At 44.8% G+C, this 25170-nt stretch overlaps 1 protein-coding gene across 1 annotated transcript; it reads right to left on the reverse strand.

Annotated features, from left to right (window-relative positions):
- Window positions 1-821: 821 nt before the first annotated feature.
- prrc2c (proline-rich coiled-coil 2C) lies at window positions 822-24261 on the reverse strand. The gene is made up of 34 exons (XM_008277443.1): window positions 23915-24261; window positions 18486-18655; window positions 17827-18001; window positions 17515-17624; window positions 17036-17161; window positions 16602-16900; window positions 16436-16515; window positions 15954-16090; window positions 15751-15838; window positions 14904-15087; window positions 14174-14819; window positions 13913-14085; window positions 13233-13506; window positions 12914-13124; window positions 10298-12817; window positions 9236-9399; window positions 8965-9119; window positions 8334-8838; window positions 8146-8231; window positions 7867-8061; window positions 7508-7765; window positions 7157-7249; window positions 6950-7051; window positions 6663-6834; window positions 6320-6541; window positions 6088-6209; window positions 5708-5862; window positions 5384-5615; window positions 5140-5250; window positions 4781-4975; window positions 4584-4684; window positions 3273-3399; window positions 2909-3160; window positions 822-2811 (listed from the first exon to the last, which is right to left on the reverse strand). Exons 2-34 carry the CDS (start codon window positions 18598-18600, stop codon window positions 2542-2544), a joined length of 8655 nt encoding a protein of 2884 aa, XP_008275665.1. The 5' UTR covers window positions 18601-18655; window positions 23915-24261; the 3' UTR covers window positions 822-2541.
- Between the last annotated feature and the right edge of the window lie 909 nt (window positions 24262-25170).

The raw sequence follows: 25170 nt of genomic DNA on the forward strand, positions 1-25170 counted from the left end.
AAATCTCTGGCTATTAAGTTTTTATTAAAGTCAAACCAAAAATCAAGTCATTAATAAAGAGCAAAACTGTCCAATAAGTCATCATTAAAAGTAAGTAGTCTTTAATACCTTATAATGGTAATATATATGAGTAATTGGGGCAGCCGTAGCTCAGCTGGTAGTCTGAGCTGTCCGCTAATTGCAAGGTTGGCAGGTCAATTATTGAATTTCCCTTCTGGGATAAATAAAGTATTTTTCATTTAATTTAATTTAATTTCAATCCCAGGACCGTCCACATGCCAAAGTGCATCTGGGCAAGATAAGTGAAGCCCAGGTTGCTTGAAATGGCAGACAAGCATGTTTAGTATGAATCAGTGAATGAAAAATACACTGTAGTGCACTTAGGAAGAAGAATCACTGACGTGCAGGCCGATCATCATCATTAATTATTCTTATTTTTAGGAAGGTAATTGTGCACCAGATGTCTCACAGCCTTTTCCCATTAGATCATTGGTCACACCGTCCAACTAAAAAGGGGTTTTCATGAGGAATTAGAGGTTTACAGCAGGAGTCACAACCTGGCAACCCAAACATTGTTCCTATTGTCTAATAATAAATAACTTTCCATTAATGACACTTTTCATTACCCCTCATCCTTAACAGTATGCAAAAGGTGTCTTATTGTAAAGTGGCACTCGTGTTTCTGCTGAAAGAAAAATACATTTTCCTTATCTTTGCTCGTTTAGCCACAGTACTGCAGTGACACCTCCTGGTCAGATGCTGAATTTGGCTTCCAGGTGGAGCAGTGACTAAGTAAGAACCAGACACCACTGGAAAACATCTCAACAGTATATTATTTTTATTAGTTTCTGTAACCAAACCAAGAGAATGTAAATAAGACCGTACATATTTTAATACAGCGATGAAACCCCTGTACAAGTACAACAAAAAAAAAACAAAAACAAAAAAAAGAAACAAAAAAAAAAAAAGAAAAAGAAAAAAAGTCATTACCCTCCCTCCCTCATCCATCCTCCAAAGCAAGGTAGATGTGAGGAGGACTCCCTCACCACCTCAGGGTGCATACTACTGTACATTTCTGAAGGACCCTTGTCGCCACAACCCCAAGATGAGAGCATTGTGGGTGGGACAGCCAGCGGAGGTGAGGCAGAGACAGAAAAACAGCACTGATTGCTCTCATCAGTAAAGACAACAAAACAATAAGTGTCCTTCTGCCCAAACGCTTCAGAAGTTGAGGCTTCTCATTTCATTTTCCTTGTTCTCCGTCCTGTTCCTGATCCCCCTCGCCGTGAAGGACGACATACACACTCAAAAGTTTTTCTACTGTTTCAACAATCAAACTCACCGTGTCTATTCCTCTAAACAGCCCTATCCTGCCATAGTCTAGCTAAGGGCACTGAAATCAGTCAATAGCAGCAGGTCTGGGTGCTTTACAGTGAAGTGTGTACATGTGTGTTTGTGTGACAGCAAGGATGGGTGTGAAAGCAGTGAAAGGGTGTGTGACAGTAGCCCCCTGTGCTGGAACACCTGTACGTAGTGATCATACATCATCCATGTAATCCTTTAAAGTCCGCTCAAAACCCTGCTGCTGTGGCAACATGATCCTAAAAGGCTGTGACATCATCTCTGCGCTGCTTTAACCTTTGGCTAAATATACAGGAGAGTCCAGCTACAAGCTTTTCCCCCCTGTTTATACCACGAGCACACACCCAACACACACACACACACACACACACACACACACACCCCAACACATCAGTATTTCTCAGGCAAGGAGATGAGAGCAGAAGGCAGGAGCAAAGGCTCACAGGCAGCCGAATCAAATCAATCATTAAAGTCAATCAAATGCTGCAATTTTTCACATTTCCATTCTGGTAAAACAAACAAAAAAAAATGACAACAAAATTTTAGATTTCAATTCTCCGTGCAGTAATTGGATCAAACCGTTGAGTGAGTGTGTGCGCTTGTGCACAGATCTCTGGATTAGTTATAATGGGAGATTGGGCAACAGAAAGTGTGCTTCACTAAATGACATCTCCTTAAGATTGTTTTGCCTACAAAAACAAATCCGATTCATTCTTTCGTTAACAAAACAGGTTTCTCCTATAATATGTGTGATCCTATTTGGGAAAAAAATAATTAAAAAGGAACAGAAACGAAGAGCTATAAAAATGGCAAACTCAGCAGCAAATCTCGATTTTCGCTCTCCAGCTCTCCTCTTATCTACCGTCGCAGTAGATTTCTATGGAACAACTTGTGCAGCAACTTTATCGGCATCTAAATATGATGGAAGAATCCAACTCAAATGCCCCCACCTACAGTGGGACAAGACAGGGGAAGAAAGAAGAGGAAGAGGATTATGTTTACGCATGACAGTGGCTACTGTCAGTAACCACAACCATCTGAATCTCCACCCAATTCAACCTCCTCCCCCACGCTGTCCTCCAGGGCTGATATGAGGTGGTGGCTGAGTGAATGGGGCAAGATTCTCTCTTCCTCTCCTCCATCCATTCATGTCGTCATCTGAAGAGGGTCGGAAGATCTTTACTTGCCCTCTTCTGGCTTTATGGCCTGCGGCTTTATGGGGCCAGTCCGTATGGGCTTGGCCGTGGAGACGGGGGGTTTGTCAGAATCTGGGCGTTCGACTACCGCTTGGTGGTTTGGAGCTGAGGTGTCGACTGGAGGTTTTCCTCCTTGATCAAGTCGAGGTGCTTTGCTGACCTGCGGGGCCTTCAGCTGTTGCTGCTGCTGTTGCTGTTGCTGCTCTGAGAAGAACTTATGAGTGGACTGGAGCACCTCAGCCCGCTGCTTTGCCTGCAGAGTCACAGAAGGAAATAAGAAAAACCCACCCATCAGCAAAAGATCATGACTGAACCAGCCACATGAACAAAACAGATGCAAATACACACACCTTTAGGTCCTGTTCAGCCTTCAGAGCTGCCTGCGTGCCTCTGGGTGCGAGAGAGGGACCAGAGGGTCCCCGGGGAGGGTGCTGGCTGTGCTGTGGGTGCTGTGGGTGCTGGGGTCGGGGATGAGGCATGAGACCACCACCCACATTGGGCGACATTGGGGGGCCCATCGGAGAACGCTGGACACCTCCAGCAAAGGAGTTAGCGTGAGGAGGGCGAACCAGAGGAGAGACAATGCTGGGCTGAGACAGAATCTGAACAAAGAAAGGAAAAAAATGCTTCCAGTGAGGTGCTGCTCATATTACTAACCAGTACATTAAATAAAACAAAATAGAAGTTATTGTTAGATTATAGTTCATGTATAACCTGTGGGTTGAACTGGCCAGGGAAGTGCTGTGTCATTCTCATGCCAGCGGAGCTGGGCTGAAACTGCTTCTGGTAGAGCATGCTGTTCATCTTACTGGACTGGCTGCTTGGAGAGGTGGAACTGGCCCTGCAGGAAGAGGACAGGGAAATATTATAACAACACACGAGACGTTAACAACACCTGAAAAAATGTTCAAACACTGCAACACCTAATGTCTGTCTGAGTCAATGATTAGCAACGTGTATGTGGTCTCTCTGAGTTGCACATAAGATCCACACACAGTTTAAAAAACCTTCACAGAGGCAACTCACATTTATGTAAAAAAAAAAAAAAAAAAAAAAAAAACATGACAAATGCACCTGAAGACAAAAGTTTTAATATAGCATCTTTAGCGTCAAAGGAGTTTCTTATTCCCCATCCTTTATATAGGCCAGAGCATGGCCACCTAGTCTCAAAACACAACCACAAAACCACAAGTCGCAAGCACAGCAAAGACCACATATTTGCATGTGGAAAACTGTAAATTCCAGCAATGTGACCTTAGATAACAGCAGCGTGACAGAACGTCATCATTAGACATTAAAGAGAAACCAAAGCATAGAAACGCACAGAATTCATGCATGTTCTTAGAAGATCAGAACCTCTGAGAAATACAACAGTGAGACAATAACTTCTCATCCAAACCCCCAGACTGCAGAGTCTTCTGTCTTCAGCCACATCTCTCACTCTCCTTGGCTGTATGACAGACTGTATAACTTGTGGTTATAGATACAAATCATCACCCAGAAGAAAGAAGTTCATGTGAAGGATCTTCGGTACCAATTCAAAAAGCTCGTAGGTGGTTTCCAATGCTCTCTGTGATCCCAAAGGAATTTCACTGCCTCAAAACCAAAAACATGTGGACCCTGGGAGTCTGATGATAGATTTATGGACCTAAGGTGTAGATTTAAGGTGAAATTTTCTGGAGTTCTTTTATCTGAAGTTATGATTGTTTTTGACACTGCATCACAAAGAAACATATCTCATCCTTTAACCTCATTTTGGGATAAACACATTTCTGTCGCATGCAGTGTTTAATGATCAAGTAAAAAAAAATTGTATTGTGCTAGCCTTGCACTTTGCATAAAGTGGAGAGCCGCAGCATATGTTTTGAAGAGGATTTCTTTTTTCTTTTTGCAGTGTGGAGATCTCATCAGCTGCTGTATTAACATTGTGATACACACTGTAACAACAGGCATCCTGCAGAGGCACAAAACGCAACACTGTCACTACTGTGCTACAGATGTACAGATATACATTTACACTTTTACCTGTAAGGGCTGGAGGTGGGTGTAGTGCTGCGGCCGCTGACAGGAGGGGTTCCAGGCTTCACATCCATTCCACTGCCAAACAGTTTCAGATCCATGTCCATCTGCAAAGTAGCACAAAAAAAATAAAATCTGTTACACCTCCTGTAAAAACCAAAACCGACTTGTTTGCTCGAACAGAGTCAAACACAGTACAGTACCTTGCTGGTGGGAGGCTGCATCATGTTGTGGTTAGGGCCCATGATGCCTCGGTACGGCTGAGACACTGGAGGCTGTCGGCTGATGTTGGGGGGCTGAGCTTGAGGAGGCGTGGGAGGCAGCGCCAAGAGAGCCTGACCTCCACCCGAACCAAAGTTGGGCAGGGACAACTGGGAACCAGGCAGAGGGACCGTCACCTGGAGAGAAATAAAGACACGACTGTTAACTGTTTCAAAAAAAATTGTGCAGCTTTTCTGTTTCATGTCACTGCATTGAACACATTTTGGACTATGACAACTGTTTAATCAACACAAGCTGCTGAAATAGTTTCATAAATGTTAAATGTCTGCATGTAGGTTACCTGTTGCATTGCAGAACTTGGCGACTGAGTGTTGCTGTAGTAGCTGCTCTGACCATGTTGTTGCACCTGCCCTGAGTACATGTTTGAATGCTGATTCATCCCCTGTCGAGCCTGAACCAATGACACAAATATGTCAGATGGAATACATGCATACACGAAATAAATAAAATACAGCTGTCAGTTCAACAGAATGTCAGTCAATATCCAAAGTAAGTTGAATATTTCCTGGGATCTGTCTGGTTACCTGCAGCAGGTGGGTATCAATGAGCTGGGACCCTCCCATGCCAGAGGGCTGGTTGAGCTGCGGCTCAAACAGAATGGGAATGTGTTGGGTGGAGGAGGGTTGCTGATAGGCCAGATTGGACTGAGGCTTGCCGAGCTCAGGGGCCTGCACGCCGGGATAGCTGTGCAAAGATGGTCCTGACAGCATCATGGAGGGCTGTGACAAGCTGCTCTGCATGAACGCCTGCTGAGACCTGAGGGAGGACCGATCCGGAGGATTAGATGCTTTAAAATGTGAATATTATTTTTTTTAGAGCAGACAGCTGAATACTTGTGGTGTTGTTACCTGTAAGGCTGCAGTGAGGAGCTGAACAGGTCCTGTGGTTGTGATACTGGAGGACCAGTGCTGAGTCCAAGCTGAGCCTGGTGCGTGTGTTGGTGCTGAGGCTGACCTTGCAGTGGAGCATAAATAGGGATGGGAATCTGCTGCACTGCTGTCGGCTGTAAGATGGGAGAAAAACATGGTTTGACCTTCAACATTTAACACTTCTGTAGTGTGTTTCCATTTGTATATCTATGATGCCATGTCTGCACATGTGAAATTCGTACATCGTTATTACCTTTATTTTTTATACTCATTTTACTTTTGTATTTCTGGTCTAGTTTCCTACTATGCTTTATTGCTATTTAGATGCTGCAACATGTAAATTTCACAGAAAATCCTACCTGTGAGAGGCCGGGCTGGAAGCCTTGCTGCTGTGCCAAGGAGGGAGGAGCCAATCGAGGATGAGGGGTGCTGAAGAGGTGACTAGTGTCCATGTAGAAGGCTGGAATCTGAGCTGCAGAACCTGAACACACAGGTCATTAAATATTATATTCGTAACAGGCATGAACAGTTCTTTAAATATGAAACTTAACCATCAGGACTAAAGAAACCAACAAAGAAAGATTCTCTCACCTGCTGCAGACTGGGAGACGTACACCTGTGGGGTCTGCTGCTGCTGGGGGAGGAGGGGAGGCACACAGCCGAGCTGAGAGAAGCTGCTGCTACTACTGCTGCTGCTGGAGGATGACAGGCTTCCACCTTGCAGCTGCTGGGGCTTCACCTTACAGATGTTAGGAGGGTCAGAGGCTGTGGTGGTCTTGGTGCTGAGGGATGATGTTGTGTAAGTACCAGAACCTGGAGGGCGGAAACGATCAAATGGTGAACATAAGAAATTATAATTGATTCTAACACAGTGTTGTGGCAACAAACAGCACTGTAAGAGGTATTCAATACATGGAAGTGGGAGTTGTGTTACCTGACAGTGAGGTGCTGGGGGTAACAGAAGCCACAGGGATCTGTGGCATGGAGGCTGAGGAGAAGGAGGAGTAAGAGGAAGCACAGGAGGTGATGGGGGAGGAAGAGGAGGTGACTGGAGAATTCTTCTCCAGACTCGGGGAGTTCTCCCATGCTTTACGTGCCGATTCCATCTGAGGAGGTAGAGGAAATAAAACAGGTGCTTAGGTGACATTGCACTGAAACATTGAGGGGCAGTATTTCTCATAGAAAGTAATGTTTGTTGGAGTGTACTGTACATTTGTGTACCTTTAGTGTTAGGTCAACAGTAGCAGGAGATACAGTGCTGAGGCTGGAGCTCTGCTGCAGAGTTTCTCGGCGAGGAAGAGGCAACGAGTGAGGTAGCGCAACCTTGAATTCACCAAAAATGAAGAAGAAAGATGTCATTTCCTCAAATTAGAGTCACTGTATGATTGTATGATAAATTTGTGCCTGTGTACGGAAAAGTATACTCACATTGGCCACCAAACTCTCTTCCATTTTGTTCCCTCCTGTAGGAACACTGTCAGCCAGTGAGGAGGACGGGGTGGTATAGTCAGTGACAGATTCCTAAAAGGGATGGGCAAGAAGTTAGCACATAAACACACACAAATGTTGTACTACAGCAGTAATACTTTACTACGTTAAATGTTCTCACAGGTAAATCACCAAATCTATTATGTACATGTTACTTTGAGTTATTAAAAGTACTCATTTAGCAATAAACATTAATTAGTCTTTTTGAAAAATAATTTTGATATGAATTTAGTCACTCAGCAGTATAACTCAAGTATGATAAAAATATACAGCCTGTCTGAGATGTTATACCTTTGAGTTACTGTTGTACTCAGCTGAGGGGACTGTGATCATGCCCTCGATGTCTCCTCCCAGTTCAGGTACTGTAGTATCACTAGTGGGAGGACTGGAGTCTGTGGTTCTGCTGACGCCTCCTCCTGGTACTCCTGCCTCCATCCCTTCGCCTTCTCCTCCACGTGCATCTTTGGCCTTACGGTTTTTCAGAGAGCGCTCTTTACCAATGGGACCTGGCTTGTACTCCTTGGTTTCCACTGGCTCCATCTCAGGGAGCTGAGGAAGAGAGATAAAACGTTTAAACTGAAGTAGACTTTAACAGAATTAGTATTGATCAGTCTTGTAAAACGATGTGATCTCCTGAACAGTCCGGTTACCTTCTGTGTTTTGATTGGGCCAGCTCGAGGTTGTTTTTGTCTCTGTTCTTTGGGAGCAGGTAGTTTGTTTTCAGAGCCACTTTCTAGCAATGCGGGAACTCCATCACTGTCAGTGCTGCCTGCCGATGATGGTGCTCCAAACTGAATACTGTCTATTCCCAATTCGACACTGCCCTCAGCTCCAGGTTTCACACCCTAAAACAAAACATATCGTTCAAGGTTTATCATGCGGTAAAAGGATCAAACAGTCATTTAAGGTGTGGCAGGCATTGAGCCTACCTCAGAGGAGACAGTGCCAGTAAAGGAGGTAAGAGGTTTGTTCCAGGCACTCACAGAAGGTGGCTGGGGAGGGCTGATTGGACCAACTGGAATATACAGATTGTGTATTTTTAGACAGATCTGGCAGATAAAGTCACACCTGCCTTAAAACAAGATTCAGAAGTTAAGACAAAAACTTTTCTACTCACGCTTCTTGACTTCAGGAAGGACAGTGGAGCCTGCTACCTTGTTCTCCCACAGTTCTGTACCCAGAGTGCTGTGCGTCTGTGTCGGTGCAGGTGGTAGCGTCTTTGAGGTGAAGTCGACAGCAGCAGGGGGGATGGCGGGCAGAGGAGCCACTGTTCCTTCCAGTGTCTGAGGCGCTGCAGCAGGCTGGGAGGGGGCAAGGTGAGGATGCGGGGCAGCAGAAATGGGAGGCGGCTGTTGGGCCTGAGGGGCAGAGGCTACAGGAGGCTGAGCCTGTGAGGGCTGTTGTTGCGGTTGTGGTTGTGGTTGTGGTTGCGGTTGCTGCTGCTGCTGTTGTTGTTGTTGTTGTTGTTGTTGTTGCTGCTGCTGCTGCTGTTGTTGTTGCTGCTGTTGTTGTTGTTGCTGCTGCTGCTGTTGCTGCTGCGAAGACTGTTTTTTAGCAAATCTTGGTGGCAGCTTTCCTCCTCCTCCTCTGCTCTTCTCACCTGAGCCTTTTTTACCCCAGTTCTGTAAAAGCAGCAAGAATAATAATAGTATATTAAAGCAGTATGGCTTATTTTCACCGAAGTAATGCATTGCTGTTTAGGCACATAGTTTTTAAAATGACATGGTGCAGACTAATTGTCTCAATACCTGAGTAGTCTGCTCTTCCTTTTTCCGTTTCTCTTCATCCTGCAGGCGTTTCTGTTGCTTGCGAGAGACGACCTCTGTAAAGCCATCATCATTGGCGCTGGACTGCGGGTCCTCTGTGGTGGTGACTTCTGGGTGGTCATCAATAATCACAACACCTACAGCAACCAGAATTTTACATTCAGTTTTCAGGTGATGAGCAACAGGAGTCAGGTAAAGGTTTTCTATGTTATCATTAAGAGACAAGAGCGGGAGTATTAATGCGTCTACTGACTGGCATAATTGTTGAGGTCAAACTGAGAAAGAGCGTTCTCCTTGGGCTTCTTGGTGGCTTGTTTGGCCTCATCTTTGCGACGGGCAGACTGCTCTTTCGTAGACCTCTGGGCTGCTCCTCCAGCTGCTGGTGCTGCTGCCTCCAAATTCTGTTGAGCTGCGGGGCTGTTTATTTCAGAGATATATTGGAGATAAAAGGAAAAATTCAAGTCCAGCAAGAGACTACGTAGCACATCTTATTGTCAGTGAAGCAGCAGCGTGGTTTTGAAGGACAGGTAACCCAATACAAATATTTGTACATAATACCAGTAAATAATCAAGTGATTCAATGGCTATGCCAGTAAACCTTGTTTACAAGCAAGAAACTATTTTATTTCATCACCGTCATCTGAATTGGAAGATAAGAAGGAACTACACTGCAGTAGCTAAAAGGACATGTTCTCCTTCAGATAGCCGAGGTACAAAAAGAGTCTAAAAATATCACCATTCTGATAGCATATTTAGCTATTTTTAATCAAAATGTTTTTTTTCCCTTCTTTTTTTGGGGGGGGAGATGTTGCCTGTGTTTAATATTCAGTTCAAGATAAAGTCAGAAAAGGAGTCGATGGGGGCAACATGCAAAATTCCTCTGAACAACAATCAAACCAAAATAGTGCATTATGGACTACAGCCCATGTACATTGGGTGCCTGCTCACTCAGGTGAGCTACAGTAATGAACCAATCCAATTATTATTTATTATCATCGTTACTTTAGTAGTCAATAACAGAATGCTGACGACCATAATACACTCAACCAGAGAATCCTTTAAAAATAGCTCAAGCCAATCTGAACAGCCGATACCAACACTAATGAGAGTTTAGATTCTGCTCTAGTGTTATTCTGTACCACTCCTAATTAGGAACAATAACAACTACACAAGAGGTATTATTGTGAGTGAATGAACTTGCAGTGTTACTCTACAGCACATTGTTCATTGAGTCTATTTCTCTGTGCAAGTGTTAATGTAAGCAGACAAAGTAAATGCTCAACAACACACAAAAGCCTGATTGTTTCAAACTCACCCTTTGCGGCCGGTTTTGGCCCCTCCTCTCCTCTCTCCTTTGCCCCCTGTGTAGCTGCGACCTGGTTTGGCTCCACTGTTGCCTCTACGATTCTGTCTCTCTGTAGGCCTCTGACTCGAGAAACTCCTCTTGGCTGCAGGAGCTCCTTCACGTTTTGGAGTTACTCCTCCATCAGGTGGGCTTTTACTGGGAGTCAAAGAGCCCTGGGGGGGTGCAGGCACTGGAGCAGAAGCTGTGGCTGCTTCATTTGCAGCCTCCAGCGCGCCTTTCCTCTCTTCTCGCTCTCTCCTCTCATTGAAGTCGCTGCTCTCTGAGGCAGTTTCCCATTCCTCATTGGCTTGATCTGAAGAGTTCTGGTTTGACAGGTCAGGGGACTTGGTACCGACTGCAGTGATGGTGGGACTGCTGGTCTCAGGTAGAGGTGCTTCTAAAGGAGAGGGCAGGTCGGGGGCAGGTAGAGTGGCTGCAACTTCCGCAGGCACAGTTAAAGGGGTTCCTGGAGCTCTGGACAAGGTTGGGGAGAGGGAGACTGAGGCAGGTGCAGAACTGGGGACAGCAGCAGCAGGCACTGAGGGTAAAGGAACAGGGGGACTTGGGGCTGTCTCTCCACTAGCCAACACTGCAGCCTCACGCTCTTTCAAGCGCCTAAAGCGAGGGGGTTTGTCTTGCCTTGGGGGCCGTGCTGGTCTGGATCGACGAGGCCTTTCTCTGCTACTCTGAGGACCCCCGTCCCCAAATTTCTTGCCATCTGATTTAGGTGGTCGTCTGTCAGAGGGAGGATTGTCATATCTTGGTGCGGACTCTGTGTCCTCCGGCCTGAATGTCTCCATGGGTTTAGAGGGCCACTGAGAGGAGGAATCTCTGGCTGCAGGCCGTCTAAGAGGGGCTGAGCGAGGACCTCCACGTTCCCTTGCTCCACCTCGTCTACTGTATAATCCTCCTCTTCCTCGCCGAGAAGGCTCTCCTTTAGGAAGGAATCCTGGCTTGGGCCGGCTTTCATCGTCCCCTCTTGATCCAACCTTTTCTCCCATGTGAGGAGGTCCAAAGCCTGGCTTGTGGGGCCCCGATCGGCCCTCCCCAGGGAGCTCTCTTCTCAATGGACGGCTAGGTTTGGTGCTCGGCTCACGGTCTGAAGGTCCAGTGTCACTGGCAGACTCCCTCCCACCTTCACTTTCAGAGTCTGTGTCCGAACCGCGGCGCCGTCTGCGTTTTGGTATAACTTCAAAGTCTGAGCTTTCACTGCGTGTCTCGCTTTCTTCCCTATTCCGAAAAGCAGCAGCACCTCCAGCAGAAGGTAAATCGGAGCGTGATCGGGGCTCTCGATAAGGGTATTCTGCCCGACTTCGACCACGACTCCCCCTCCCACGGCCACTGTAAGTACCCCGGTAGCTCCGTCCTCTGGAGTAATACTCTCCTCGACCACGTCCTTTAAAATTAGAGTCAGCAGGCCATTCTCTCTCTCTGTCCTTGTCCATTTCCTTCTCCCGGTCCCGGTCCCGGTCCCGGTCCCGCTCCCGTTCCCGGTCCCGTTCCCGTTCCCGATCACGGTCCCGGTCCCGCTCCCGGTCCCGTTCCCTCTCTCTCTCCTCTCGTCGGTAGGCACGTGGAGGAAGGTTGGACTCTTTCCGAGAGGGCAGTTTGGGTTCTGGATGTTTGTCATTGCTGGGCGGTTTGTCAGCTTTCTCCTCCTGAGAAGAAGAGGTGGGCACCCCAGAGGAAGGCTGAGAGTCTCTGGCCCTCTGATGGGCAGTCGGTATTTCCTCTGCCTCAGCAGTTTCTCTTTTTCCCTCACCCTGAGGTCTGGAGCCCTCAGACACAGCAGCAGCTGCAGAAGGAGCTTTGGATGACTGATCCTTTTTAGACCTGTCTCCTCTTTCCCCTCTCTCATGACGTTTCTCCCTCTCCTCTCTTTGCTCCCTCTCTTCTTTCATGTCCCTCAGGACTGGCTTCTTTATTGGCCCAGACCTGCGGACTGGTCTCTCTCCCCCTGGTCCTTCTCTGCGTCCAGCACCTGATCTCCCACCCCAACGCAGCTCAGCTTTCTGCTTGCTGGGGGCTGGCAGAGGCAGCTTCTCTTGTTTGTGTAATCCATCAGCAGGAGGTGTAGCCCTGTTGCTGGTTACTGCAGCCTGGGAGTAGAGTTCATTTTGTGGCTTATCATCAGCCCGTTCCCCTGTGTCCTGTAGCTCCAGAGATTTTGTTCCTAGAGGTAACCCATCAAACCGAGGCTCATCCAGCTTAAGGGAGTGGCTGGAGCCCTGTGAGACACTCCGTTGGAGCATGGCTTGACCAAGAGCTTCTACCTCTTCCCCACTTGGCAAGCCAGGCTCCTCAGGATCAAAGGCTGAACCAACAGGGACCCTGTCGAGAGGTCCCGGCGCATCCTCTGGACCCTGGGAAAATGCTGACAGGGACTCTGAAGGGTCCCGGAAGAAATTACTTTTACGAGAGTCCAATGCACCGTGGTCCTGGGGGTAGATAGCTGGAAGACCCCTGTCCAGATCCAAACCAGAGTCCATCCTGCAAACAAACAATTGGGATTGTGTTACAACAATGAATACAAAACAAAAGCTATTAGTCCTATTACTATATTAATATATATTTTTTTCCTTTTACCTTTGCTCTTTGTTATCATCCCGTCCTTTTGGAGGAGTTACAGAAGGTAACGGCTCTGACTGGGGGTACGGGTCTGATCCCCACACCATCCGTGAGTCTGAGGGCAGGCCATGGTCACGAATCGGTCGGGTCAAGTGGTCGAATGAGTCGGAGCTGGAGCTGGAGTTGTCACCTGGCTCTCTGCGCACAATCTGCTTAGGAGGCATCCTCCCTGATGAGGACAAAAGCAGAGCAACTTTGAACAGGTTGTCCAGCAGCCATCATATTAATCATAAACATACTTATATATTCCAGGTTTCTATTCTACATATGCACTTACCAGGGTGAATGTTAGCTGGCATGTCCATGGGGGGGCGGCCTGACATCATGCGGGGGTCCATGTAAGACTGCATCATGAGCCAGCGGGGGTCAAACCCCATGGAGGCCAAGTGCTGGTGGTGGGGCCCCATAGGTTGATACATGGAGCGGTGTTGCTGTTGTTGCTGCTGCTGTTGCTGCTGTTGGGTAGCTGGAACACTTCCACCACCTGATGGTGACACAGAGCCCCCGCTCTGCTGTTGCTGTTGTTGCCACTGTTGCTGCTTCATCTGCTCCTACATGACCAATGAAGAAGAGAAATTTAAGATGATTGAAGCTAATTTGTTTTAAATGGTATATACTCATGGTTCCATGTCATATCTGCTTGTTCTGAAAGTGCAGTGCACACAAAAGGGACAAATCATTTCTTTAAACTCAAGCCTTTGCAAACAAGTAACAACACTTTTGTCAATGTGTTTGCAAATTCAGTAGTTTTTGGAAAACCATCCCTAGTTAAACAATGTTACTTGTACATCTAAACTTCTCCTGCTATCGTTAGTCAATTATTGAAAAGAAAACATTTCTTTCTCCTAATATTTCTTATCAAGTTTGGCAACTACCCAGCTAGCCCCTTGCACATGTGCATAGCAAGCAGCATCACATTCAGCAGGAACTCAGGAAGCTAGATGTGAACATCTCTACCTGCTGTCTGAGGAAACGAGGCGGTAAAGACTTTTGAAACTGTTTGGAATAGCCTGAGATTAGAGAGGGGCGCATAGCAGCTGCTGCCTCTCCTTCTAGCTGTGGGGGTGCAACAGGGACTTCCTCCCCTCCAGGGGTTTCCATGTGTGGCAGAGACAAGTGGGGCTCATCCACTACAGAAAAACAAAAACAGTATTAGCCATCAGTGGCAATCAAATAATCTACTTGCAGCTTTAGAAAAAACGCTCAGAGTTGGCTTACCTCTGTTGTCCTCTATGTTGAAATAGTCACGGATAGGCACTGAGGTCCTATCAGTCTGGTTCTCCTCTATCAGGGGACCAACCTCAGCCAGGGATGACTCTCCTTCGCTCTGTGGCTCTGGAGCTACAGCTACAGGTCTCTGGACAGGAGGGCTGGGCTGACGAGGTAAATGAACCTCATCCTCAGCACTTGGCTCTACTAGCTCTCTCTCATGCTCAATCCTATCCCTGTCTCGGTCCACCCTCTCAGACAGAGGAGCTTGAATGATTGGGGCCGGTGATTGTGAAACTGGGACTGAAGGTACAGGACTGGGCGCTGGAGCAGGAGCTGGTAAGGGGGCTTCCTCAAGGGCAGGTCCTGCCTCATCGTTGGCCGTCTGAGCAGAAGCAGGTTTGCCCTCATTTGCTTGGCGGTGTTTTTCGTTGAGACGTTTGAGTTTTTCAGCACAAGCGGCAAGCCGTTGTTCTTCCATCCGTCGTTCCTCCTCCTCTCTTCTCCGTCTTGCTCGCTCTACAGCCTCAGAAACTTCAGATGGCTTCTTGCGTTTTTGTCGCCAGGCATCAGAGTCCTCGTCAGCCCCAGGTGCCACTGTAGCCTGTGGTTTGCTCCCACGGGGAGCTCCACCGCTAACAGAACGACTGCCACCCTGAAAAATATAGAAATTAATACAGATACAGACTGATCATGATGTTCATATAATGTCAAATATGTATATTGCATATTGCTATACCTGGTAGTCCTGAGTAGCAGCCGATTTATTGTACTGCCCCATGCTGCCAGGTGATGGCGCTCTGGGATCCACACTGTCAGCCCATGAGGTTTTACTGCCTGCACGGTCCTCAGATCCCTCCTTCCAGCCCTCCTGACTGTCTGCTGTCCGAGATCTCATACGCTCCACTTTACCCATCCACTCCCTAAAAAGAACATAATTAAGTAAACCCAAAAAACAGCCACCTCCAACTGTCATCCCACTTATCTAAAGGCTTCCCCGCAATAGGTCACAACTTAAAACAAATGGTGTCACCAGACACACATAAATGATCTTTACAAACTTCTGATTTCTTTAAAAAAACAAACCCAAAAAACCACATTTCGCTTGGTACAAAACTATTTGGCACTTTGCGCATTAAGTAGTAAAACCAATGCTGCCATTAAATCTCTAGCTGTGTTCTGTGTGCAGTATCTGGATGTTAGTTACATTCCGTGTTTTTTTTTTTCTTTTAATGTAGCTGCTGTAACAAGTAATTTCCTGTAAAAGATCATTAAAGTAACTATCCTATCCTATCCTATCCTAAGAAACAAAATCAATCAGAATGAACATCATCTCTAACTTTACTGTTGTAAAACACTGTACAGTGACTCTGCTGCTAGCAGAGACTGAATTACAGTAAATGAACTGATGACTAGCTATCTCAAGCATGATTTCAAGTCTACACAAGTACAAAGCAAGAGCTGTCAGTCCTGAAAAAGACTGGCACTCATAATGAAAGCTACACATAACAGTGTGGTTTAAGCAGAGAACAAGATAAATAGTAAATGCACGACACTGAAAATGATCAAAAGATCAAAACGCTCACCAGTTTTCGCCCTTTTCTTTAGCAGCTTGGTTCTCCTCATCATCGCTGAAGTTTAGTTTCTCAGTGTAGTCCACCTCCATCTGAGCTCCTGAATTGCAGACGGGAAATGACTGATGAGAAGCTGGCAACTGAATTATAAAATTACCTTTTTTTTAGCGACTTAGCTAAATGTTGTAACTCATAGATAATGTAAAGCTACTGACCAGCCCAGCCCTCATCAGCATCAGTGTCCAAGTTGTCCAGCTCTTTTAGTTCTGTTGCACTGATGATAGAGGGTCTGTCTGGGTCTTGGAGCCAAGACTGAGGAGGTGGTTGCTGGGGTCGTGCTGAGCGTGGACCCCTGAACACCAAACAGAGCATAAAGCAGAGAAACATTATTATGGGAGCTAATGAAAATACACGGTACAAAAACATGCAAGGCAGTATCATGCATCTTACATATGTGCACAGGCTCAAAAAGGTATGATATACTGACATGAACAATGTGCAGCTGTGTGATTTTCTAACATCTTCTGCTTATTGTTTTGCAAACATGTATCATTTTTATTAGGAAAGGTTTTGTTAATCATGAAGGAAGAATCTAGAGTAATATGTGTTTTCACAATAATGACATTAAACACTAATCAAAAATGTATTTCTTATTTAGCTTCATCCCAAGGACATAACGGTTATCCATTGAACTCACTTTGCTCCATCTTGCGGTACAGGGTATCTGAAGTTCCCTTGTCCTGGGGCAAAAGACATTTGAGGATAGGCGTGGAACATCTGAAACAAAGACGGCAATCATCACGCAGGGCATGAAAAGCACCAACTGTGATATCTTTATGTAATCAGTCCAGAATGTGACGTACATAAGGTGGCATCATGCTCCTGAAAGCAGGGTCAAAGTGAGTTGGCACCCCAGCAGGAGGCTGCTGGCCCCCATTAAGTTTCGGCTGAGGAGGGCCGGAAGGCGGCAACCTCTCTCTGCCATCCCTCTTCTCCCTCTGACCGTCAGTGGTTATGGTTCGGCCAGGCTCCTCAGTTTCCCCAGGTGGTGTGGAAGTTCCAAGGCCCGTGCTACCCTCCTCCGGAGGCCTGTTGTCCATCTCAGGAGGGCTGGGTGCAGTGTTCAAATTCCTGCCTCCGCCCTCACGCCAACTGCCAACATCTAGTAGGACAGATGTAAAAATAAAAGCACTGATTGTTTGACTTCACCTACAGTCAGGCAACTTGTCATTGCTGAAAAACAGGCAAATAGAAAGCAATTTCTGAATGAGATTTATGTCCATGAGTGCGGTCATACTTTGAGGTCTGAGGCTGGGGCCTGGTCCATAAGGCTCCTCCTCCTGACCGTCCCCTTTCTCCAACTCACCAGCCGCCTGCAAGCTGGGAAACTCCTGGTGAAAATGGCTGCTCACACGAGGAGATCCTGCACAATACAAGCAATCATTATAATTGCACAAAAATCACAAGGCTGAACATAATACAGTGTCTTACATAGAAGCACTGAAGGGTCTAATCCTCAACTGGTGTATGGCAGCCCTTCTACCCCAACGTTACATTTAGCAGAGATCAAATGGTCTGCATTCCACGCCGACTGTAATGGCTGAGTGTAGTAAACCACTTGAAGATTGTGCATTCGTTTGTTTGAACACAAGCAGGGAACATAGCGGATATTGTTTACAACCTCCTACATAAATACCAAAAACTATGAGACTACAACATCGGTAATCTCCGTTTTACAAGTGAAAGGCTTTGGGAGCAAATGGTGAGTGTATTTACCGTCTTGCTGTGTCTGCTTGCTGTTTGCCCAGGAGCGGCTGCCCCCAATAGACAGCTCTTGTGACTGGAGCACTGCTGGTTTGTTTGGAGGTGGGGGTGTCTCCTGTTGCCTGTGGCACATGAAAACAGGGGAGAATTTTCAACAACACTAATAATTTAAAACATGGATGACTGACTTCTCTTTCCCAAAATTAGACATTTTCAGGTACTCTATAGTGCTTAACACACACCTTGATTTAGAAAAAAGATACGAAAAGGAGATTATTTTCCCCATATAAAGGTATAAATGTGCATGCAAGTTAATAAATTTACCTCTCGTCCCCAGCCTCAGTTCGGGATGCCCAGCCACTACCGTCTTTGGGGACAATGTTGACGTTGGGGTCGTTTCCCTTGTTCTCTGCCTTCAGGCTGGGCAGGTTGGCCGGAGGGGGCATGCGCCGGCTCGCAGCAACTTTGCCCAAACTCTGGAGCCCATGTCTGGCAGCCACTGGGATGAAAAAAACATTTCATAATCAATCAATTTTTATTTAAAGTGCAGAATCACCATGCAGCATGGTCCCAATACACTTTACAATTACTGTATAGTCTGCAATTCTGAAGAAAGATGGTGCTATATACACATCACTGACAAATTTGAGAATAAAACCCAGTCCCTACCAGATGAAAGTTAAGTTTCACATGTCCTTAACTGCATGCTACTTCTCTCTCTTTCTCCCTCATATTTTTGCTAGTCATTTCAATGAGTGACATTTAAATTTTGGTATCAGTGAATGCATTTTGATTTTCTGACAGCAATGAAAGATGACTGAAGCTGGGCTTGGTGTAGATGAGGGTTGTGAAAGAGGGTTAGGTAGCAAAAGAATGTCTAAGTAAGAACCTGATCATACTCACAAACTATATTATAGTACCTCAGTCAGCTGAACTCAATAAAGACCAAACAACAGGAATAGGAAATAACAGAGAAGGCTTACCTGCAGTTTTCTGGGTTTCCAGAGATTTGCCTTTATAGGTGTTGAAGAGGCTAAGGGTTGCATACTTTGTTTTGCCATCCTTTGCCTTGGTGCTCTGCCCTGACTTCTCGGACATTTCGCTGGAAACTCATTGAGTCTGGTCCTTTGGCCTCGCCCCCAGAACCAGCCTCCTACAGACAAAGAACAAGAACATGACAAAAGGTGCAGAGGTTACTGGCTTTGGATAACAGATATTCTGAGCCTTCTTTGATGCTTGCCAACAAACTACAGTTGATTTTAAGAGATTCTTTCTCTACTAATGCACCTGAGCCTAAAGCTGGTTTACAACAAAAATGTGAATACCTCACTGCGTGAGAGTCATTGCAATCATTTTTGTGTAAGGTAACAATGGGACAGGGATTGCTGCAGGACTAAAACCTGAGTCACTGCTACTCATGTAACTGATAAAAACCAAAGAGATAAAACAATAACCCCCTGTATATTTGTGGATCTGTCATGTCTTGCTGATCCCTGATCCTCCTAATAAGGTCAGTGTTGATCCTGTTACCATTGTGGTGGTACATTTCAACTGTGTAAAACGTCTGATTGTAGGCCAGCACACATTTAAACAATTGAAAACGAGCCTTTTGGTTAATACTAATCTGACCTAATGCAGTCAAACCTGCTTTATGGGCTGTGAAAAGAAATTAAATGAGCCAGTCTAAAGGATTATGATTGTTCAAATTCTTTTTTTACTTAAAAAAACAAAACAAAAACAAACAGTATAGGCAGTCTAAACCTTTTCCAAGCCTTTGTTTGCTCCTAATAAACGAGATGTCAAAAATGTCCCACTGAGCTTTGTACACCGAGCACTGCAGCTTGAGCCAACTGTGCGGGACACCAACAAGCTTTTTCATTTAATGTATCATGGCTGTCAGCGAGCTATACAAGACGGGGATGACTTGGTTTTAAACGGGATCGGAGGCAAAAAAAAAAAAAAAGATCGGGTAAGCCAATCAGTCAGAGAGTATCCATTTAAATTTTATTCGTAACATAAAGCTGACATAGGAAAGCAGGAAGACACACTGACCAGTGGTGGTAGCGGGACATAGAGAGGAAATAGAGGAAAAACGAGGATACTCAGAGGGGTAGAAAGAAAAGCAAAAGCTAGAAAGTGAGCAGCACGAAGGACAGAGAGACAGCATGTTTGGGGCTGCAGTGTCTTTCCGAAGTCACACAGAGGTCATTTATTATTAACGGAGCAGTGGTGTAACACTGTGAGTGTGAGGTTGTGTTGGTGTGCATGTGTGTTGGGGGGAGCTGACAGCTCTGATGAGTTCAGTCTATCTGCAACTTGGCCTTGGAACACTTCAGCAAAAGAACATCCACTTAAAAGGAAAACGCCTGTCTTGTCAGAACGACCTGGTTCTCATTTTATAAAATACTGTAGAATGGAATGAGGTTAAACCATTATAACAAGATGTAGGTTGTTTTTGTTCTATAAGTAAGAGTATGCCAACATCAACTATGGTATCAGTAGTGATGCGAGCCAATACAGCCTCATGTACTTCAACAAAAACTGATTTATCCTGCCCAACCAATACTTTGTATGTAGGTCTATGTTGTTTCAATTGAGTCTTCTGCCATAAGAAAGAACTAATCTCAAAATGCGGGATTTCCCGATTGCAATCATGAATTAAATATTTTATGTTGCATTTTTATTTAAGTTTATATATTAGAAGTTTCACTTATGATGCCAAATGGAAAATACACTAAAAATCAGGTATTGTATCTGTCAAAAAACTACAGGAAAAAAAAAATCATATCCAGATTATTTTGACAAATATTGTGGTTGCAATATCAGTCACGATTTCAGTGGAAATGTTCAGTTTTGGACTTCTTTTCTAATGAAACAAATATGAGAATGATGTGATTTTTACTGCAGTACGTATAAAACAAGCACGTTCCCTTATGTCTCTAGAGTATGATATGTAGACCAGGCATTTCAGTAGCACCAAATTGCCTAATTCCTAATGGTATGTTGTGACATGTCTTACATATATTAAAAAAAAAAAAATCACTGCTTTAGATATTGCACTTAGCCATATTGCAGTTACAATAATATCTCGATTAATTGTTCAACTCTTGCACTATAGGAGGATCGGCATAAAGAATATGATGTCACTCTCTTTTCTTCTGCAACATTTGTCTTGTTGTGGTCGTGGTTTTTCATTACAGAAGGCCAAGCAGTGCTGACACTTTGATGCATTACTACAACAGAGAATCTACAGAGACACTACGCCGTCTGAAAATGGTTCCTCCAGACACAACAATGCCAGACACAAAAGCTGGGCACACACTACAAGCGACGTTCAAATTTGCAAGGTGACAACACATAACTAGTGTTTACAAAACGTTTACAACACTGTTCCCAAAAACCTAAGTACGAGTCACAAACTCGTTCACTTCAGTCCCTTGAACGCAGGTATGATTTGTGTGAAAATGATAAATGAAGTCACTGCATTTATCACCAGTAAAACAGTGTTTGCATATAGATGCTTGACAGCAGGGTTTTCATGTAGGAGACATTTTTCATTTTACTTTGCAAATTGCATCACTGCAGCTCTCTTGGTTATTGAGGATCATCACCTGCCAAACTACAGGAAATATGCTGATTACATTCGACATGCTTGATCCCAATGAGAAAGCTTTTGAAAGTGACCAACTGTGTAGAAGTGTCGAGACTGAACCTTTAGTAATCCCCACTCTCAGAAAACCTTTTATCAGGGCAAGCTCCTGTAAGAATGGGCTGTGATTCTCCTCTTTAGAAAGGTCAGCTTAAGGAGTATGGTGCAGAGGCTGGGCGTACAAGTGTGTGTGTAGAAATGCCATTCTTGACATTGAGGAACATGGGATGCGTTTCAAAAACGGGAACAAACAGGAAGAGGGAACACTGTGTCCAATCCAAGTGACAACAGTCCTCGTTCATCTGTGCACAGACCAAAAATAATGTTACCTATTTAGTGCCAGTGTGATCATAAAGTCACCTAGGGATGAAAGAAAGGCTCAATTCAATGTACAATACCTGCTGACTTCCTCTGAAACTTCCAACATACATTCACTTTAAGTGTTTTTAGATGGTTGTCTCAGGAGAGTGAAGGAGAAAGATTAGTCATCAATCACACAATAGTATCCCAGCTCTCTAGCCTCATTTGGGCCGACCTGACCTCCAGCAGGACCCTGCACCCCTGCAACTGCTTCTGCACCACAGTCCATCCATCAAGGTAAGCTCTTTTCTTCTCTTATCTGATACTCAAAAAAATCAGCACTTTGGTGTTTCTCCTGGACAAGAACTAGTTCATTTAAGCACTTGTGTTAATAATGTTCCTCCCAGATTTTGACTGTGTGATGAAGTTAAAAAAGCTGACTTAATTAGGCATCCATCAAACCCTGAGGTAAATGAAATAACTTTGCTGTTTCGGTGAGGATTCTTCGCATTAAGAAATTGAGCATCCTGCTTTGTAGCTTGCACCTAATTACTGTTCAGTAAAGTGAAACGATTGACGCATATTGTGCTTACTTATGCTCAGAAACCAAATAGGGAGGCAAATAGGGAGGGCTTAAATGAAGGTGAACACAAAATGCTAACACCCAAAAAGGAAAATGGGTTTGTCTTTAGCAGTGTAGATGCACTTTTCAGATAGACTTGCCTGTCTAGTACCTATGCACCCCATTTGTCTGTGTAGAGCGAGTCGTGGGACTGACCTGTCTAATGCTACAGTTGACTCACAGAATGAGAAGTCATGAAGATGACCTAAATGATGGAATAGAATAATAATGTTAATAATAGAATAAAAAGAACAGGCTCGTATTTCGTTGTCCCCAAAGGTTTGTATTGTAATGGTGCAGTAAAAAAAAAACTCTACAGTTGTGAGTGTGTGTGGTTAATCTTCAGGTATACCACCAAAAGTTACAATATCAAGCCTAAGGCTGTAATTTTTTATACCCTTAAAACACATCCACCACATTGGTTGCTGACATGAATATCAGTCAGGGGGGTCACACCTTACAGATAACAGACCACATGACCGGACTTCTGAATAGGAAATACGTCGTATCCACGATAAAACTGATTAGCACACATTCAGCATCTCCATCTATTAATCTTCAGTTTTCTCAATTTCAATGCAAAGCGCTTCATCTAACATCTTCACTGGTGCTTATCGTTTTTGGCACAATGAACGAAAACCTCAGAAAAAGATAAAGACCGGAGGCCACTTAAGAATATTGTGGTTCTTCCAGGTCTGCCTGGTCATCAATAACAACAAGATGGTCTCTCTTGGGAGTTGTTTGCAGTTTTAATGAGAAAGCCCAGGATGGCTATAGTTTCATTCAAGGGACGCTTAAGTGCTTGAATTTAATACACAAATGAAGCATTTGTTATTGCAAATGTCAGTTTAAACTACACACATGGGGGCAATGTAGGGGACTAACCTGCGTGGTGTATAATTAGCAGAGTCAAATACCAGTCCTTGTTAGGGACTGCTTATTCCCAGGACAAACAAGAAATATAAATCAGTAGCATCTCCGTAGTCCTTAAAATCCATGCTTATGGGTTCCAAAAGACACTTCCCTCTTCAGCTGTAGATCAGGCCATGTCAATGACTGGTCAGTCAATAAGCACTACTCTAATCAATAGATATCTCAGTCGCTTGCCTAAAACCAATCACATTAATATGCTTTAAATGCACAAGCCGAAAACATTACATGCACCTAATTAATGATCTCACAGCTGGCTTCCACATCTGAGAGTTGTTTATGAATCATATGGATGCTTCTACAACCCAACCCAGCCAAACTCCTCAGAGTGCACACTCACACACTAAAAATGTGCTTCATTACCACAATTCGTTGAATTCGTTAAACACCAAAAGGCTGGAAAGGACTGCACTGTGCTAACCTTAACGCAAGACGTGAGAATTGGCAGATAACGACACAGAACACACCTAAATAGATGGGTTTATTTAGCACTATTTCGTACAGTTTCTTAAATCACTGCCACTGATGAGTGTGCAGGCCATCCTTCCCCATGAATCAAACTACTGGTGGGCTGGGTGGCTCATACCGGCAGGGGAGTAGAGGCCCTCTCCGCCCGGAACTCAACCAGACCGGGCTCAAATAACACTTTAGTTGCACAAAAGTTACACATAAAACCGCCAACGTAATAACGCAGGCAAAGACGGGGCTTTTACTGTCCAATGTGACTGTCAGAGAGCAGGCCGCCAGCTTGCATCGTTGAGCATAGTTTCGTTTCTCACTAGTCGCCATCACATCCACTTTGAGCCCGTCAGTGGCCAAACTATGCTAACAGGCTAACGCTGTGTGAACACTAACATCTCTGCCACCGGGCGAAACTTCACATTTTCCACCCGCATGTCACTCAGACCCACCTGCCACCGCCGGTGCCTTCTTTGTCCTTTCGGGTGCTGTACGGCCTCACTTGAAATCCGGTTTCGGCCTGGTTCGCGGCGGACCAATGTGTGTGTCTGGCCGGCGGATTACAAAAGCTGGCTAGCCCGCTAACCCAGTTCGGCTAACGATGGTTAGCTACTTTGCTCGTTGGCTGCCAACAAACCGCTCTCCACATGCACGGCTTCACGCTGCGTGTCCTCTCCGCCGTTTCACGCCGCCAGTCTGTGCTCGTCTGTTCGGCCGTTTCTGCGGGAACCGGTGCTCGGTCGTCCCGTGGTTCCGTGTCTCTCCCCACCCGTTATCTCGTGCCAGACCGTTTTTCTAGTTGAGTGAGGCCCCGCTCGCGCCGCGGCCTGTCTCACAATCAAAGATGGCAGACTGGAGTTGCCAGATTTATTGCCTCACATCCCCCTTTCTAAGATTCAACCTGTGCAGGTGCTCGGGCGAATATGTTTTAGTAGTTGTCCGCACCGGTTATTCAAATAAGATCCAGTCACGTACAGTATAATGAAGGGTTCTTCGGTAGAGGACATAAAAAATACAAAAAAGAGAAAAACCATGAACTCCTCACATGTAGTTATAAAGTCTTAATTCATATGTCTAGTTAATAATAAAATTCTAAAAAATAATTTTGGTGGGATGCAACCCACACATAGCAACGCACGCAACCCCTTTCTTCTTTATTTGCAATACAGAAGAGCAAGTATATATACTTAGCAATATATATAGTAAAAACAAATAAAGATATTTTTTTCAAGGGGACACAAAAGAAAAAAAAAATCCAAATTGCCCAAAGTTTTAAACAAGTAAAAATAAAGATATTCTTTGCTGGAGGACACAAAAAGAAAGAAAAGAACTTCCAAAAGTGTTTTTTAACATGGATATTTCATGATGACTTTCTAAAAACATACACATGTAAATGGAATAAAGGTGGGATGTATTCCACACATAGAGGTTAGAACAGCCTTCTTAAATGTGTATTTAATAAATTCAGGATGATTGCCAATGACAAACAGAAAAGCAAAAAATATGGAGTATTCACAAGTATAATGAAGGTGCTTTTTGGTATAAAGTGCACAAAAGTAAAAAAAAAAAAAATAGTTCCCTTTATTAAAAAGTCTTTATTCAGATGACTGTTCAAAAAATAAATTCTTAAAACCTAAACAATGCTGATATGTTAAAATGAAGCTGGGATACAACCCACGTGTAGCAGCACAAACTCTTCATTGTGTCA

This window comes from Stegastes partitus, unplaced genomic scaffold (genome assembly GCF_000690725.1).
Source record: "Stegastes partitus isolate 25-593 unplaced genomic scaffold, Stegastes_partitus-1.0.2 Scaffold98, whole genome shotgun sequence".
NCBI classification, from domain to species: Eukaryota; Metazoa; Chordata; class Actinopteri; family Pomacentridae; genus Stegastes; species Stegastes partitus.